General features: G+C 42.3%; 2 protein-coding genes across 5 annotated transcripts in view; one reads left to right on the forward strand and one right to left on the reverse strand.

Annotated features, from left to right (window-relative positions):
- The first annotated feature begins 5,675 nt into the window (after nt 1-5,675).
- Nucleotides 5,676-9,573, forward strand: LOC125712550 (probable E3 ubiquitin-protein ligase DTX3). Its single transcript, XM_048982726.1, has 4 exons — nt 5,676-5,882; nt 6,684-7,412; nt 7,809-8,026; nt 8,549-9,573. Exons 1-4 carry the CDS (start codon nt 5,859-5,861, stop codon nt 8,616-8,618), a joined length of 1,041 nt encoding a protein of 346 aa, XP_048838683.1. The 5' UTR covers nt 5,676-5,858; the 3' UTR covers nt 8,619-9,573.
- Nucleotides 9,574-11,215: 1,642 nt separating this feature from the next.
- Nucleotides 11,216-19,342, reverse strand: part of LOC125712453 (PDZ domain-containing protein 2-like) — a 76,645-nt gene continuing 68,518 nt past the window's right edge. For all 4 annotated transcript variants that reach the window (XM_048982493.1, XM_048982485.1, XM_048982502.1 and 1 more), the window contains 5 exons: nt 19,139-19,256; nt 18,358-18,459; nt 16,360-16,630; nt 16,024-16,158; nt 11,216-13,558 (listed from right to left, as the gene is read on the reverse strand). In XM_048982493.1, the coding sequence (XP_048838450.1) occupies nt 13,392-13,558; nt 16,024-16,158; nt 16,360-16,630; nt 18,358-18,459; nt 19,139-19,256 (793 nt within the window). In that variant the 3' untranslated portion in view covers nt 11,216-13,391. The remainder of the gene's footprint in view (nt 13,559-16,023; nt 16,159-16,359; nt 16,631-18,357; nt 18,460-19,138; nt 19,257-19,342) is intronic.

The raw sequence follows: 19,342 nt of genomic DNA on the forward strand, positions 1-19,342 counted from the left end.
GGCGCACATTTCAGGGGAAATTGTGGATACCGTTATACAAAAGGTAACAATTTCTTGTAGCCAGCGTAACACAGTAGGGATGCATCTTTCCCTTGGTCGCCCGACAAATAAACAAACAGATAAACAATAAATAAATAATAAATAAACAAATGGACAAACAAACAAATATTTATAACCAAACTGTTACGTTGAATCTTACTTGTCACAACACGCAGTAGGCGTTGGGATGCCGAAACCGCATATAGGAATCAAGGCATATATGCATTAAATGACGTAATTAGTTCAGTATTTCTTTAACCACATTATCGTTATATTCTCACAAAATGAATATGCATTTCTCCCATTTTAAATCATTCACTTAAAGATCTTTTCCGCCCTGTCTGCTCCAGATGCATCCTTTTTTGCAGGCATAATTCTATAAATCTATAAATAATTTTACCACATTAAACGTGAATCGCACGTGCAGTACGCAGATTGGAAATATAGATATTTGACGTTTAGAAGTATTTAGTACCAAAACAACATATAGGCACACTAAACATATAAGCATACTGAATAACACACACGTAACAAAAAATACAATAAAGCAATATTTGTCCCTCTTGGAAGCTAAATACAAATTAAAATAAATTAAGCCAACAAAAAATATCAATTCTTCTCACCATTTCATTGGCTAGCACAAAAATATTACAAATCATAAATGAACCGCAAAACCTTCATTGTCCGTGTAAATTCATTTTTCCACGCTATTTACTGTTTTACAGCCAGAGTACTTTTCTTTAGATTATTATATTTCATGTTGAAACATAGCGGCCGGGAGGGAGATGCTTTCTGTTTACCTCGTTATCAAATAAATAACCAAACCGATAGTTTATCCAAATGATCACTTTGGTCGAAATTGCTTTACTAACATTATTACGGCTCTGTTTGTGTTTTATAAGTATTTTTTTTTACATTAAAAGTTTGTTTAGATATTTATTTTAAAGTTTTGCTGTCATATAAAAGTAGCCGAAACATAATAATCTTAGGGTGAAATTATGAACTAATTATTAAACGCATTATAAATTAAATTAGCAAAGAAATTTCATAGTTGCCGTTTCAAACAATGCGAAGAGGAAACGAATGCTCAAAACACACAAATGTAGACATTTATCAATTAAAATAGCTAATGCCTAATAACTACCAAAAACAGAAATGCAACATTAACTACTCTGCGTAGTCAAACTGAACTGATCAACATTCGTTTAATAAACAGAAATGGCAGGATTATAAATATTCCAAATATAATTGTTTTGAACGCATTGTTTCTCACTGTTCTCGTTAATTCGTTGTGCCAAGTTGAAATGTTTAAAATAAATACATTATTCTATTTACATTTATTGATATAATAAAATATCTGAATATTTCCAGAACACATTTTATGTACTTACGATGGAGCAGCTCTCTCGATTTCAGGAAACGTCCCCAGAACTGGACGAAGGTTTTTAATCTTCTCACAAAAACCGAATTTATATCTTTCAGTTCATCCTGTTGCAGGTGGCCAGTTCTGTGAATACTGAGCCGTTTCAATAGCACTGCCTCGCTCTTGGTCGAGCACCTTATAATTAATTTTAAGTTACTCAGAGCACCATATAATTTGCAACATAATAGAAAACAGTGTCGTTAAAAGCGTGACTTACATGCAGCTTTCGGTTTTAGCGCCTAGTTGTCAAGAATAACCGTGAAGTTACTCTATAAAAAGAAATGTAATTAAGTATTTGCTCATCACAGACGACAAATGGGATCTGTTTTCTTACATATAAGAAATACGTTTTATTGATGCAGACAACTTCAATCTAACAATAACATCGTTGTGTTTTCAGCAAGACTAAAAAAATCAGCTCACACATCGTGCTAGATTTCTGTTACTGTTAAAACCAAAGTACACAACCAGTAGATGTATTAGCGCGTAAGATAGAGGTCTGATACTTACAACAGATTTTTTTTCCTATTATAGAATTTGAGAGTATATTATTTTGGAGACCGATAGCACCACCTAGTGCAAAAACACTAAAATTGCACTTTTTAACATTTGCCGCAGATCTATAGTGGCCCCTGCTGGAAGAAATTATATCATTTGTTTTTAAAATTATTATGCGGGGGGGACTGACTTCGACCTGTTTATTCTAAAGTGGGCTATATAAAAATACATGTAACACCGTGTTTTGCTTGGTCTATGAAAATAAAGATTTAAAATGTTTGTCATTATGGTCTTTATATAGCATTTCTCGGTGTGAGAGTCGAGGTGTCTCAATGCTAAGCAGGTCAGACCAGATCAATCTTTCCAAGCCTACAGACTTTAGCTCATTCTGCACACCCAGACATTCCCAAATCAGTTGGGAAATATAATCCCTCCAGCATGGCCTAGGTAAATCCCAGTGCCAGATTAGCCCTCCTTTCTATCCAAATACACCTTACCATGACCATAGATGAGGACAGGAACGGAGATTGCCAGGTCAACTGTGAGCCACGTTTAGCATTTGCTGGAGGTTCTGGTCAGATAAGGCCAAAAGAACAACATCATCTTAAAATAACAGGGATGTCACCTCTAGCCCCACATGCTGGACACCAAGTAGTGTATCGGAGATCTATGAGCAACTATGAGGCAATTCGGAATGAGAACATGAAATGTAAAAAAAAATCGCCCAGACATGGGGCTCAGCCATTAATATAACCCAGGGTCCCAAAGTGGGCAATCTGAGCAGGGTCCCAAGGTGGGCAATCTGAGCAGGGTCCCAAGGTGGGCAATCCGAGCAGGGGCCCAAGGTGGGCAATCCGAGCAGGGTCCCAAGCTTGGCAATCCGAGCAAGGGCCCAAGGTGGGCAATCAGAGCAGGGGCCCAATTTGGGCAATCCGAGCAGGGGCCCAAGCTGGGCAATCCGAGCAAGGGCCCAAGGTGGGCAATCCGAGCAAGGGCCCAAGGTGGGCAATCCGAGCAGGGTCCCAAACTGGGCATTCAGATCAGGATCCCAAGCTGGGCAACCAGAGCAGGGTCCCAAGCTGGGCAATCCGAGCAAGGGCCCAAGGTGGGCAATCCGAGCAGGGGCCCAAGGTAGGCAATCCGAGCAAGGGCCCAAGGTGGGCAATCCAAGCAGGGGCCCAAGGTGGGCAATCAGAGCAGGGGCCCAAGCTGGGCAATCCGAGCAAGGGCCCAAGGTGGGCAATCCAAGCAGGGGCCCAAGGTGGGCAATCAGAGCAGGGTCCCAAACTGGGCATTCAGAGCAGGATCCCAAGCTGGGCAACCAGAGCAGGGTCCCAAGCTGGGCAATCCGAGCAGGGGCCCAAGGTAGGCAATCTAAGCAGGGGCCCAAGCTGGGCAATCCGAGCAAGGGCCCAAGCTGGGCAATCCGAGCAGGGGCCCAAGGTAGGCAATCCGAGCAAGGGCCCAAGGTGGGCAATCCAAGCAGGGGCCCAAGGTGGGCAATCAGAGCAGTGTCCCAAACTGGGCATTCAGAGCAGGATCCCAAGCTGGGCAACCAGAGCAGGGTCCCAAGCTGGGCAATCCGAGCAGGGGCCCAAGGTAGGCAATCCGAGCAAGGGCCCAAGGTGGGCAATCCGAGCAGGGGCCCAAGGTAGGCAATCCGAGCAGGGGCCCAAGGTAGGCAATCTAAGCAGGGGCCCAAGCTGGGCAATCCGAGCAGGGGCCCAAGGTAGGCAATCCGAGCAGGGGCCCAAGGTAGGCAGTCTGAGCAGGGGCCCAAGGTGACATATTCTCAGGGGCCCGGGATGTCCAGCTGTTCACCTGGCTGCATCACTGCGTCAGTAGCAACAGTTTTTATAGGGAAGCTAAACTTGATTACCGAGATGCTTGTTGACTTTCTACGAAGTGTCCAAAATATACAGATTCACTACAAAGCTGACCATTTACCTTGGGCCTAGGGTGTCGTGGTACCTAATAGATTTAGGAGACACACTTACGAGACACAGAAGGCCATTTTTCTAGGATATCTTCATATCTTCATCGTTCCTCAGGTTTGCATGGTCTCCCAGTGGGACCGCATAATACTAAATACTAAAGTCTGGTCTGTATGGGTCCCTCTTTCTCATGCTTGCCACCAAAATCACATCCAAACTGCCCCCCACCCCACTTGCACAAAGATGCAGCCTATCCTATTTTATGCAATTTTGTCTTTAAACAAAATGTGTGATGTAGGTTTATGAGGGGGAAAAAAGCATAACTCTGATGGGGAATGCAGTTTTAATAGATTCCTCTGTAACCATCTGTAATGGTTTTACAGTGTTAATCAGAATTGTAAATCGTTTATAATGTGGCACCATGGGTCTGGGGTGGGGGGTAATGTACCCATGGGCTGGCATGCATTGTGTCTTACTATAGATATTGTAAATACACTGTCAGATAAAAGGGTACAGCTCTGGTAGAGGTTTGTTCCTCAAGGTACAAACAACATTAATGTACCGCAATGGTACAAAAACGCTCCTCAGATGCCATTTTTGCAGCCTAAAAGGTACATTTACTGACAGCTAAGGTACAAATGGCAGGCCCTTGAGGGTACAGCCCCGGTGACAAGAAACTGTACCCTCACAGGTAGATATTATATCAGTGAATGTAAAGGTGTCACGTTTTCATGTAGTGTTTCCCTGTGGGGGTGTTTGTAATTCCCCAGATTGTGTCCAATGTGTGTACTGATGGCTTCCCCTGTCAATGCCATTGCTAGAATTCTCTGGCAGTTACTCACAATAAAGCTTTTATCAGCTAATAGCACTTCTGAGTAATAGAACATTACATTGTTGCAATATGTTCAGTTGGACAGATGCACACTTATCTGAAACAAAAAATAATCAATACCCTGAAACACAACAGCTTATTTCCCCAAACCTCCTACCTACATCTTCAGCAACCTGGTCTAGTCTTCAGCTTGCTAAGCAACAAACTGAATAAGCTGCAGCCATACACTTCAGTTATGAATACATAACAGTAGCACTGCTTCAAATAGATTCATGTAAGAAGCAGTGTATCTGACTTGCTGAAAAGGGATTATGTAGATTGTAGCATAAATAGGATTCTCCATGAACCGGAGTATCCCTGCAGATCATCGGCAGGTTGCTGTCTGGTGGAAGACAGAGGTGTACCAGTTATACTTGGTGCTATCAATCCTGCGAATAAGAGGTCCTATGGAACCACTAGCTGTCAAGAGGCCACTCTGGACTTTAGGCGGAAAAGCTTTAAGATCATCTCAGCCAGCATATAGTGACTTTCTGCTGTGGCACTGCCAGAAATAAGTACTTAAAATTGAATTATTCTTTATTGTCCATTTGCACAAGTACATTTGAATTCTTTAGTTTTTTTGTGTTCCATCTTGCTGTCCTTTGAGATAAGCTATATGGTATACTCGACATCAGGCGCTAGGGGCATGCCACACTTTAAATTGCTTGTCAGATAATTTCTCAAAGGAGCAACCTTTTACATCAATTCCTATAAATAGCGAATCAGGCTTAGCTAGTACTTGACAAACAAGAAACCACGTACGAACACATGGGTACATTTTCTTCGTACAAAAACGTATGAAAACAGCTGGCTAATAAGCGCGCGAAATGTTCTGTCGCGCATGCGCAAAAAGGCTTTCTTGACTCGCTTGAGAAGCAAAAGCGAAAGTTTCTCGTTTTCTCGTTTTTGTTTGTGAAATTTGATGGATTTTGCTGTAAACCAATGATTGTGCCCGACGGAGGCGGGCTTACGCGGTTTGTCCAATTCAATTTCCTCCCGTTGTGCCTGGGTTGCCAGCAGTTTGTTGTTGCAGTAGTAGTTTCAACGTTCCTGTCCGTGCTGGAGTATCTTTTATTTTATTTTCACCGGTAACATGGCAAGCCCGCCATTTACAGAGGTACGCAGTTTGTTGAAATATTTATGCTACTAACGCATACTTTTAATTTCAGGGAATGAAATGTCATAAGGCACTAAAGAGCTTATTGGCAGTAAAACATGAAATATATATTGCCGCGTACGTGTTGTATGAATTCGACGCGTTTTCGATGTTCTAGTCTTGGCATGATTTTTTAAAAAATAAATGATTAAACTATATGCAGCATCACCAGATTAAACGTCATCGTAGGTTTTCCTTAGATCCATGCAAAGCTTGTACTAGAAGGTATTTGTATACATTTTACTTTACCTAAACAAACCTCGGATAAACCCACACCATCATAGTAAGTACATACGTCAGAGTTTTCCTTGTACTTCAGTTTTAGTTATGAAACGTTGCAGACAATCAGCTGGTTAAAGCATGACCCCGTAATGTCCATATTTGCTGTCCTCAGTAGCTTAACTATCGATCAAAGCGGGATCGATGCTTTTTAGTGCATGTCAGCTTTACACTTAAATGATGTGTATTAGACACCACTCAGCCAATTTCGCTACAGAAACAAGCGTAGATTTACAGAAAAATGCGTACGTAATGGAAAATGCCCTGCAGTGTTTCACAAAACATCTGAAGTGGCAGTGTTTTAAATTTCTTTTTACGCGTATACAGCAAATCAACTAACTGCTGTATTAAAGGGTAACTGAATCCTTGATGTGTGTTGACATTGAAGCCTGCATACACCGTAACAACGAGTTGGAAAAAACTATTTGACGACTTTCTTTGATTGTTATTCTTATTGCGTTGTCGTATTCTCCTTTCTTACAGATATTCTCCAATACCCATCTTTTTATTGATGTGTCAGCCTTTGAAGAGAAACAGGAAGTATTTGAGTTTCTAAATAAAAATTTTAAGAAGATCAACAGTAAATGCTATGAAACCTGCGGCTCCTTTGAAGAACTCGAGGACACTATTTGCAACATCTGTTTGCTTAAAAGATCAAATGCCCATAGCATCCAAATGCAAGACAACATTGACCATAAAAAGGTCAGAAAAAATACGGCACATACATACAACTCGGATCTATCTCTGTCACAGCAAAATAAGTTAGGTGAAAACAAAGGTTCAGGATTTCAGTTCACCAGCACTCTGCATAAAAACCATGAAGATGTCTTGAGTTTAAGGAAGGATCCCTCTCATGGAATTGTACGAGAACAGAGAGCGCAAGAATCATATGGTGATTTGCCTGGTCCGTCAGCAGCTAGGAAGAAGCAGGGAGAGGAACAGGAAACCTGTCCCATTTGTCTGGATAACTTGAAGATGCCCAACATGGAAACCCTGCCTTCATGCCATCATTCATTTTGTAAACACTGCTTGAAGATGGCTTTTGTTTCGAAACCTGTCTGCCCAGTTTGCGGGATAGTCTACGGCAAATTGAAAGGGAATCAACCAGTAAATGGCTCTATGGATGTGTCTACAACTTCGACTCCGCTACCAGGAAATGAAAAATATGGAACCATTATAATTCGATATTACGTACCCAGTGGTATTCAGGGGGTCAGTATGTGCAAGTTCATTTCAGATAATCTTTAAAAGCCAGTTTTTGGATAAATACTTAGTAGTGTTTCTTTTAGATTTTTCTGGACCAAAAGCTAATATTTGAATCACTTTTATTTTGTTTTATCAATTCCTTAGTCGCCTCTATATTTTATTTGTCAGTGCTTTGGCATTCTGTGCCACCTACCTGGCAAAATTTGTTTATCTAAGACAAATTCAAACAAGTTTTTCTGCTTTTTTACGCAATCTTGATTTGTGGTTAGGGACATAAACTGTATATTCTTTACTATAATGAGATACTAAGCTTTGACATTTCAGGTTAAGAGGGTAATTTTCTGACAGCGGTTTACATTCTCTGTGTGTAGGGTGTATCTCTTTGTTTTCTGTGTTGTTCAGGAGGAACACCCCAGTCCAGGCCACAGGTACGAAGGAGTGTCCCGGATTGCCTTTCTCCCTGACTCACCTGAGGGCAGGAAGGTTCTCTGTCTTCTACAGCGAGCTTTTGAGCAGCGGCTTATCTTCACTGTTGGTCAGTCGTCCACCACAGGCAGGAGGAATGTGGTCACGTGGAATGACATTCACCACAAAACATCCCGGGATGGTGGACCCACCAAGTAAGTATAACATTCTCCCCGATGTATAGCCCGACACAGTGTAACATTCTCCCCGACGTATAGCCCGACACAATGTAACATTCTCCCCGACGTATAGCCCGACACAATGCAACATTCTCCCCGACGTATAGCCTGACACAATGTAACATTCTCCCCGACGTATAGCCCGACACAATGTAACATTCTCCCCGACCTATAGCCCGACACAATGTAACATTCTCCCCGACGTATAGCCCGACACAATGTAACATTCTCCCCGACGTATAGCCCGTCACAATGTAACATTCTCCCTGACGTATAGCCCGACACAATGTAACATTCTCTCTGACGTATAGCCCGACACAATGTAACATTCTCCCCGATGTATAGCCCGACACAATGTAACATTCTCCCCGATGTTTAGCCAGACACAGTGCAAAAGGATAATGTAGTTTGGTTATATTTATAAATATCTTTACATGACTTAAAGGATGAAATGGTCATCTGTTAAAGGAAATGCTCCCCCCCCCCCCCCAACTGTAGCTTTGGTTACCCTGATGCGGATTACCTAAGCCGTGTGCAAGAAGAGCTGAAAGCCAAAGGAATTAATTAAAAGTTTTACTTGAGATTGATGTTTTTATGCTGTGTACCAGTGCTGGAGCAGTGACAGTCATCAGTACAGGAACATATTTTACATTTTATTTTGCTTGATTTTTATTGAATTATCAACACTAATCTTCGCAAACATGTGAAGGAAATCAGGGTTTTCTTTTAATTTTAATGTAGCTGCTGTCATTTGTCTTAGTATACTAATAATAATAGTTTTTATTTTTGTATAGCCTGGTATAGCTACATACTTATTTTCCATATTTTCTTTATTTCCTGTACAATATTGTCGAGGAAGCAATGGGACCATTCTGTGGTTGAATGAATACTGGATGTTAATAGATAATCTTTCTTAATATTAAATAGGTTCTCTTTAAGGTGCCTCTTAACACATTCAGACACTAGAATAACCATACAAAATATCAGCTGTTCACGATAATGCTAATGTATCAATGTCATTGTCAAGGACATGAAAATTGATAGTGTTTGCAAAATCATCTTAAGTTATATTGTAATTTGGAAAGGTTGCGTAGACTTTAGCCCAGTGTTTCATGTAGCTTATTTTGATCATACATTTAAATAGCAGGAAGTTATATCTAATGCTTGCAAAGTTAATAACTGAACAACACTGTTACAATTTGCACATTTGTTTGGTTTCAAAAGCAAATAATTTGTTATAATGACACAAAGCCTTACATATTTCTGTGTGTAACTGGTAAAATGGATATTTTTTGTTTAGTTTAATATGATTGAATTTTTGCATTTAGCAGTTTATAAATAGAATGGTGAAAAATGTACTTGAAACTGATATTGATCGTTGCCAGTTTTAAACCGCTCATTTGAAAATGGGGGGGAAAATGTGTATCTTTTTATTTAATGACACTTATGTATCTTACATCTATCTGCTTTCAAATGCAGTGAAGTTGTGTTTTATAATATAAATAAATATAATAGCAAATTAACTTTGCGAGTGGATGATACAGTTCTTCACCTTCCATCTAGCTGATGTCATATGTTTTTTTTTCGGAATAATTTTTGGAACTGTTTGGTAACAGTAATGTCGGACATCTTGTCAAACACTTTACTCTGCAAGCTAAAACATGTACTAGGCCTGAAAAAACGTCTGACAGCGTTAACATTATGGTTATAAAACTCCCATTGTTGATGTATAATAATAGTCTTGGGAGAAGATGGGGATGACGGTAAAACTGCAAATGCTTCACTACGAGCATCTTAATCTACTTTGCTGAGAAATGAGGACTTGTACACTTTACTGTCCTTTAAAGACATGTTGATGTTAATGAGAGGATAGAAATTCAGACGCTCCTGTACTGCTTTATGGGACAGATTTTCTGATACAGTGGTAGCACTGAGTGTTAAGGTGGCTCAGTAGTTGGCTCTCTTGCCTCACATCTGTAGGATTGCTACTCTATGTGTGGAGTCCGCATGTTTTTCTGTATGGTGCAGGGTTCCTCCTGCAGCCTAAAGCCATGCACTTAGGCTAATTGATGTCTGTAAATTATCCATAGTGTACGACTGTGTGTGTTTATGTGGAGTCTGTGCCCTGTGATGGACTGACGTCGCGTTTAGGGAGCGCCGCAGCCTGGAGCTCTGTGCACTCAGAGCCCCAAGGCTGCTCATGACCTGGACCAGGTGTAGAAGATGGATGGATGGATGCTATCAGTGATACATTTACAGAACCAAAGCATTTTTACTAGTCTTGAGCACACTGGCAGTGAGTTCAGTAATAAATTGGTATTAAAGGACCTGAGTAATGCGATGTGATGTTTAGTCCCAAGGTTACTGCAGACCCAGTGTGATTTTGTTCCGTCGCATTTTCGAGCCAAGTGATGCATGCTGCTCCAGAGTGTGGTCACCAAAGCTCCAGGCTCCTCAGATGACCTGCAAAGTTCAGCCACATCCACTAAGCCCCAACAAATATGCCTAGAGCTGGATTGTACATTTCACTACATGTTGTACTTGTATAACTATGTATGTGATACATAAAGGATATAAAGGAAATGGAATTTCGCCTTTTAAAGTAAGATTCAATGGAAATGAAGGGAGATTTAGATGTTGAACTACACACTTTGTTTTTGAGTGCTGTCCTTGCCATGATATCCAGATTACAGTTGGTCCAACTGACCATTCGTAGAATTTGTGTCTTTACATGAAAGTTTTGGGAGAAATAGGGAAAAAGTGGAGTGAATTTAATCATGCATTACTTGAAAAATCCAGTAGAGGGCTCACTAACAATAGGAATAAATGGCACCTTTTGCTGTGTTCATACTGCCTCTTTATACAGGGCCAGCATGCCAAGCAGGTCAAACCTCTATCTCGGAGGGAACCCTAAACATTCCCAAGTCAGCCAGCAGATATAATCCCCACAGAGTGTCTTGGGTCCATCGCGGGATCGCGGGGTCACTGGCATGTATGGGGAGGGGCAGGCTGATCAGATGTCGCTAACTGACACTGCATTCCACGGATTTAAGCAATACCAGAAATGTAACCTTTTTTGTTTATGCAATGATATTTATCACACTTAAATGTAGCAAAACAAATACCAATTTGCATGACATACAGTATGTTAGCTGTCAAAAATAATAGCGATTTTACCATTTTATTCGCAAGTTCTGTTTTGAATTCTGCATCAAGCACATTGTCTGTCGCGCTGAAGGTACATGATGAGGAGGCATCTTCAGAATTCCGCATCACAGGAAATCTGACATGAATAAAAACAACCTGGAAGCTGAAAGTAGCTCTATCATGTCACTCAGAAACATCACAGATATCACCTGCTTAATAGTCAATAATAAACTAATTTATTGAATCGATTTTCTTAACTTAAAATATATTTAAGAGACATTTCCGGTCATTTTATTGTGCAATATAATATTCTACACAGCAAGTCAAAAATATATATTTTTTAATAGCGACTGGTGCGGCATGTTGAAAAATACTACAAACATATGACTTAGAGCCACAGAGCTTAAATTTAATCTGATATCATTATATTAGTATGGGTCCAATTTACAGATTAAATCCACAAAATATCTTGTCACCACATACTCAAATAAGCAATGAAAATCCAAAATCCACAATAAAAAAATGGCTAAAAAGAATATAATATAGTACACCTTACGCACACTTTACAATATTTAACAGAACTGGATGAATATAATTTACATTCTTATCTGGGGATTGTACACGATTTACGGAGAACATCTGTGATCTGGCCTCTTCACTAAGGTACTGCGTGACTGTTTTGCATAATAATAATGGTGCAATTGTTGTGCCTAAAAAGTGTGATTTCATGGAATGAAATTACATCATTCATTTCTTACAGTCTTCCAGAAAACCTTTAACCCTCAAAAAACATACATTTTATCATTATTATTATCCATCCATCCATCCATTTTCCAAACCGTTTATCCTACTGGGTCGCGGGGGGGTCCGGAGCCTATCCCGGAAGCAATGGGCACGAGGCAGGGAACAACCCAGGATGGGGGGCCAGCCCATCGCAGGGCACACTCACGCACCATTCACTCACACATGCACACCTACGGGCAATTTAGCAAGTCCAATTAGCCTCAGCATGTTTTTGTACTGTGGGGGGAAACCGGAGTATCCGGAGGAAACCCCACGACGACACGGGGAGAACATGCAAACTCCACACACGTGTGACCCAGGCGGAGACTCAAACCCGGGTCCCGGAGGTTTGAGGCAACAGTGCTAACCACTGCACCACCATGCCGCCCCCCATTATTATTATTATTATTATTATTATTATTATCATCATTTACAAATGCAGAAAAACAGCTTATGTTTAAAAAAAAAATCCGCAAAAAAAAAATTGCACAAATAAATGACAGAAATATAGTGCCTTGGAATCTCATATTTGCATGTCTGCAGTACTGTGGAATTCTGAATCTTACAGGGCTTATAACCGTTAGTTCAGAGAATTATGCTATTTTGACCGAGCTCAATCAAAAGTGGTAGAATCTTATTCTTTACTGGCAGACCTCAGCTGAACCTCACTGGTCAATGCCTATTTACACTAAGAGGGACAATAGATACACTTGTCAAAAGTGTAAATCACATACATAACAAATAAGCATACTGTCATCTAAATAAGCACACTGTTATTATTTTACAGAAAAGTTTTTACATATTAACAAAAATCAGTATTGGAATCAGTGTCCTTTCCTCCCCCCTCTGGTGATTCTTAAATACGAATACAGGAGCATTTCAAGTACGGAAGGTCAACCGAGGGAATTCAGTTCTGAAAAATCGGGTCTCATGATCAGCTTCTCCCTGGGACCAATTCCCAAGGTCAGCCCCTTACGAAAAAGCCGCCCGGCACCAGCCGGCATCAGGTGTCCCCCATTGGCCACGGGGTCAGGAATGCAGGACCAAAGGCATTTTACGTCGTGTCCCAGAAAGAAAAAAACGCCCTTGTGAAAATCTCACAGGCTGCCGTGTGGTCAGGTTACGCGCTTTAGACACACTAACCAAGCAGCACAGTCAGACAGAGGTGCCCTGTGCAGCCACTGAACACGTCGTCCGTACCGTCTGTGATGGGAGATGTTAGTCTCTAAAAATGTTTATTTTCTTTTTTTCTAACCTCTACACGAGAAATCTTCATTTTGTTTACTTTTGTCGGATTAAGGTGCAGTTTGCGTATGAAATGATCTGTAGCCGAGTCCTTTTATTATAACACTGGTGGGTCCGCGTCCGCTGCAGTGCGCCTTCAGTCAGGCCCGGTGTCGGGACGCCCGCCTCACACCGAGGTCCTCGGTCTCCTGATCAGCAGCTGGACGGTGCCGTCGGACACAGCTTTGATGACGTTCCAGGCGTCATAGTGCATCAGACCCTGCAGGGGCTTCCCGTTGATGGCCAGAACTTCATCTCCGACGTCGATGGCCCTTGATTGCTCTGCAGAGCCACCTGAGGAAGACCCAGGAGAAATGCAAAAAGGACACTTAAATCAATGACATTTAAACTGACCGTATGCAAATTTGCTGTATACGGCAATCGCTCCCTATGCAAAGTATGTCATTCTGTGAAACCTACTGATGCAAGTCATTCTGCGAAAGTCACTGGCAGTCAAAGGAAATGATTAAAGCTATTTTTCTGGGTAGGAAATAAATGTTTATTCTGAACAATTAATTAATAATTAAATTAAGAGCAACACAATAAAATGTAACGTGAATTTCTTCTCTTCTCCAGAAAGTTACTGGTATCTTTTGAACGGTTAGAGACCTCTTCATGGGCACCTCAGTCATTCCATGTGTTTGTTACGTTTGACCACCAGCTCACTTAATTAATTAATTTAATTGATTTTAAAGTGCCAATGAGGTGCAGATTAGCCATATGAGGTGGGGTAATGATCACGTAAAAAAACACTCGGCCTTATTGAAGGATCTCTGCAAATATTGGGGCGAATCTAGGAGAGGTTTTTCAATGGTTGTGTTTGTGTGCATGTGTGTGGGAGGGGGAGTTTATATATATATATATATATATATATATATATATATATATATATATATATATATATATGTATATATATATATATATTGAAATTGTCCCAACAATGTGATTAAAAACCTGTTATTTTGGTCAGCATAAGGGGAAACTTGATTTTATAAAAATCTGACTGCAATCAAAAAATGAAAAATACGTAAAGTCTTGTATTTTGTTTGATTCCTTATGGTTAAGGTTAGGGCTGGGTAGGGGTTAAGCTTGTCATGTTGTGATTAGAGTTTTACCCAAAGAAATGAATGGAGAGCCCCCACTAAGATATGATTATAAACCTGTGTGTGTGTTTGCACGCGTGTTACTGCATAAGTGACTCATGTCAAGGTGAGCCAGCATGTAATCCCACAGCCCTGCACTGCATAAGTGACTCATGTCAGGGTGACACAGCATGTAATCCCGCAGCCCTGCACTGCATAAATGACTCATGTCAAGGTGAGCCAGCATGTAATCCCACGGCCCTGTACTGCATAAGTGACTCATGTCAGGGTGACACAGCATGTAATCCCGCAGCCCTGCACTGCATAAGTGACTCATGTCAGGGTGAGACAGCATGTAATCCCACGGCCCTGCACTGCATAAGTGACTCATGTCAAGGTGAGCCAGCATGTAATCCCGCAGCCCTGCACTGCATAAGTGACTCATGTCAGGGTGAGAAAGCATGTAATCCCGCGGCCCTGCACTGCATAAGTGACTCATGTCAGGGTGAGACAGCATGTAATCCCGCGGCCCTGCACTGCATAAGTGACTCATGTCAGGGTGAGACAGCATGTAATCCCACGGCCCTGCACTGCATAAGTGACTCATGTCAAGGTGAGCCAGCATGTAATCCCGCAGCCCTGCACTGCATAAGTGACTCATGTCAGGGTGAGAAAGCATGTAATCCCGCGGCCCTGCACTGCATAAGTGACTCATGTCAGGGTGAGACAGCATGTAATCCCGCGGCCCTGCACTGCATAAGTGACTCATGTCAGGGTGAGACAGCATGTAATCCCGCGGCCCTGCACTGCATAAGTGACTCATGTCAGGGTGACACAGCATGTAATCCCGCAGCCCTGCACTGCATAAGTGACTCATGTCAGGGTGAGACAGCATGTAATCCCGCGGCCCTGCACTGCATAAGTGACTCATGTCAAGGTGAGCCAGCATGTAATCCCGCAGCCCTGCACTGCATAAGTGACTCATGTCAGGGTGAGAAAGCATGTAATCCCGCGGCCCTGCACTGCATAAGTGACTCATGTCAGGGTGAGACAGCATGTAATCCCGCGGCCCTGCACTGCATAAGTGACTCATGTCAGGGTGAGACAGCATGTAATCCCGCGGCCCTGCACTGCATAAGTGACTCATGTCAGGGTGAGACAGCATGTAATCCCGCGGCCCTGCACTGCATAAGTGACTCATGTCAGGGTGACACAGCATGTAATCCCGCGGCCCTGCACTGCATAAGTGACTCATGTCAGGGGGACACAGCATGTATTCCCACAGCCCTGCACTGCATAAGTGACTCATGTCAGGGTGACACAGCATGTAATCCCGCGGCGCTGCACTGCATAAGTGACTCATGTCAGGGTGACACAGCATGTTATCCCGCGGCGCTGCACTGCATAAGTGACTCATGTCAGGGGGACACAGCATGTATTCCCACAGCCCTGCACTGCATAAGTGTCTCATGTCAGGGTGACACAGCATGTAATCCTGCGGCCCTGCACTGCATAAGTGACTCATGTCAGGGGGACACAGCATGTATTCCCACAGCCCTGCACTGCATAAGTGTCTCATGTCAGGGTGACACAGCATGTAATCCCACGGCCCTGCCAATCGGAGACGTTAAACCCATAGTTGCCAGCCCAAGCAGTGTCATGCTTCCCCAGGATTACCCTTGAACAAGCGCTTGACAATAAGAGGCTTATCCCCTTGGGCAGAAGCTCTCCCTCCTTCCAAGCTGAAGCCCAAGCCTGCTGAGGTTTTCTGGAGCTGCACACTCAGTGCTCCATCTGGATCCGCCTGCACAGCTGCAAAACAAGAGCAGAGGCTTCATGGCACCTAAACAGTCATTTAAAACACTAGCAAAATATTATATATATATATATGTTCACATGAAAACATGCTGAACTCATGGGTACTCAACAAAGCCGAATGAATCCATGGAAGCACACTAGGTAATGCAGTGACTATACTTAAAGCCTCATCCACTGATCTACATGTTCACTCACCAGGTCCTGCTTCTAGTGCTACATCACTGGAAGATAATGTCCGTATTCTGGTTCTACCGGACTGGGCCTGCTGGGGGGATGACGACTCCTCATTCTTCACCTTCTGGACCATGATCAGCGCCTGCTGTGGCCGTCGAGCTTTGTAGAGGTAAGATAGCGCCTCGCTGTGTAGGGTCCCTCTCAGGGCAGTGCCATTGATGGACACTACGCAGTCCCCGCGCTGAATGGTACCTTCCAATGCAGCCGCCCCTTTGGAGAAGACTCGATGGACCTGTCCACATAGTCACATGGTGGTCATTTAATATATGCTGACTTTGAAAATGTTCTGATTGCAATAACACCTTTTCTTTTTTGCCTGCCTAAATGACTTCATGTATTTTGCCATTTCGGATAAAGAAAATCAGTCTTAGGCAGCTCAGCAAACAGATTAGCCTGATGCACAGATCTGACGACGAATCCCAGCTGAATTTAGGATTTCCTTCATCAAGGTACTTGGGATTGCAGGGGTAGTGATGCCTAAATGAAGCTTCATGAGCCATTTGCTGTATTTTTTGGCCCAACTAGACGGCAATTCTTGGTTTGCTTTAGGGCATCCTTTGAGCCCTTTTTTGAATAGAGAGCGCCATCTAGTGGGATCAGGAAATACAGCAAGTGGTTCATGAAGCTTAAATTGACCATCACTATGTAGGGGGTAGGGAAACTGGCTCAAATAAAGTAAAATATTTCTGGTTCTGAAAATGAGAAACAACATGAAGACAAGCATGCAAAGAAAAACCAGAAAACTAAAAAATTAAGAGACCACTCTACATTTCATTAAGAATCTGCATCTTAAAATCCTGGTTTGTTCCTGGTTCTGCTGGCGGAGGCTGCATTGTGTGGCAGGCTGCTTTCAGGCTCAAAGTTTCTAAGACAGCAGCACACAAGATGAAGTAGGAGACACTGGCAATAACTAAAACCAGCCAGGTGGAGGGCAGAAGCAACTTTCTTATGCTAGAGATGACCGTCAACATATCCAACAGTGCCTCGTAAATCAAAGGATGACCTCAAGTGACCTTCAAAAAGAATGGGAAATATTAAGCGGTGTGAAGTGCACTGCCGGCACAGCTAGAAGCCCTTAAAGACCCATACAAGATGGTAGAAGCCCTTCATCAATGAGAAGCAGGGAAGTCAGGCTGGAGTTAGCAAGAAATGTACATTTTACGCAAATGCATTTCTGTAAACAGAAAATAAACTAAAGAGAAACTAAAAATGTTGCTGTGGTCTCTTAATTTTTTTCCAGATCTTTATATATTCCCCTATATCAGTGGTTCTCAAACTTGGTCCTCGGGCCCCACTTTTCCAGGGATAGCTGGAAAACAAGCAGGGCAGTGGGTCCGAGGACTGAGTCAGAGAACCACTGGACTATATGGAGAAACACCATGACAGAAAAACTGAAGGAGGGAATTATAATAGTACAGTGACTTTGCCCTGGGGCTCCCTCATGACACAGGCGACCGCCCTCACAAAGACTGCTTCTGGTCAGACTCATGAACAAAATCACATGCTCCTCTTTGCTCAGCATCTTCTTAAACCCTTTTAATGATTATTTAAGTATGTTTTTACTTTTTGGATATATCTATTTTGCACAAACATTGATGATTATAGGCAAAATACGGATACCTGCAGCCATACCTTATGATTATATAGCTAATCATTTTCTTGTACTGATTGTAAAATGATCGATCTGCACAAAATGCACATTGGGAGGTCTGCCAATTGCTGAGAATCGGGGGGGGGGGGGGGGGTGAAATCACACATTTCATTAAAAATGAAACACAGAAATTTTCTGAAAAAAAAAAAATTCTGTTAACCATATGTGTAACATAAGTTACACAGACAGCTGTGGGCACGGTGATTCTGAAAACACACTCCTGGAATATTCCATTATCCAGAAATGTGGAAAAAGGTCAAAAATCACCACACCTGGCCGCCAAAATATACTGAAGTGCCATTTCTCACCGTGATGAATTTCTGCTCTAAGTCCAGTCCTCCAGCAATGCTGAAACCAAGACCGGAGCCTTCGTCTTTAGTCAAGACCACAAAGTAAATATCGTCTTTGTCCTGGGTGGTTGGGAACAGAAGAGACATTGGAAAATAAATAATAAATCTGTCACCCTGTGCAAAGCTGAACTGCACAATAACAAATTAAAGTGCATAAATGAGGGTTATATTATGTAATTTTATATTTTGCTAGAGAACTATACATGTGATTTCAAGGGTACTAAATAAAAACTTGCAAGGCCTTTCGAGAACTTCCTTTCATAAAACCATATTAGTCTCACAAAGTTTCCTCTAAATCCTGCCCAGTTTCAGTTTTTGCTATTGTTCTTGGCTTGGTGACCGTGCTTGGTGCTGTACTTGGTATGTACTAATAATCAGGGACCGGCCATTGTCCGAATCACAAACACAAAACTGTGCTGTAGAATTTACATGTTACAGTACAAGCAAGTAGTGTATTCCCTGCTTAGTTAACCCATATTAATTACTGTCAGATATAGAAATTGCTTTTTATTGTTTATTTAAAATTTATTAGAGATAGGAAACAGAAGGATTAAAATCCCTGAAAGGGTGTGTTGAAAGAAATATATCAAGCTGCCTTGTATATGTACAACTTGACGGAAGAACATCTAGTTCAGGTCCCTCAGACAGAGCGTTGATGGCTGATGCTGCTTAGGGACTCTAGGAATGTTCAGAGCTACGTGACATTGCAGAGAGCTCCAGCAGCGCGCCCCCACATTACCTCTGCCAGGGCCTCGGCCTCCCGGATCAGGGCTGACACATCTGCTTTGGGGTCCCAGGAGCTCAGCAGGTGCTGCAGTTTGCTCTGGGTCGGCGCCGAGGTGCTCAGTGCTCTCAGACTGTTGGGACAGAAGCACAGCACACACACTGATTTCCAGGCCTGTACATCAACATTGACACATCTCAGATGATTGCTCCACTCTGG

Source organism: Brienomyrus brachyistius, chromosome 2 (genome assembly GCF_023856365.1).
Source record: "Brienomyrus brachyistius isolate T26 chromosome 2, BBRACH_0.4, whole genome shotgun sequence".
NCBI lineage: Eukaryota > Metazoa > Chordata > Actinopteri > Osteoglossiformes > Mormyridae > Brienomyrus > Brienomyrus brachyistius.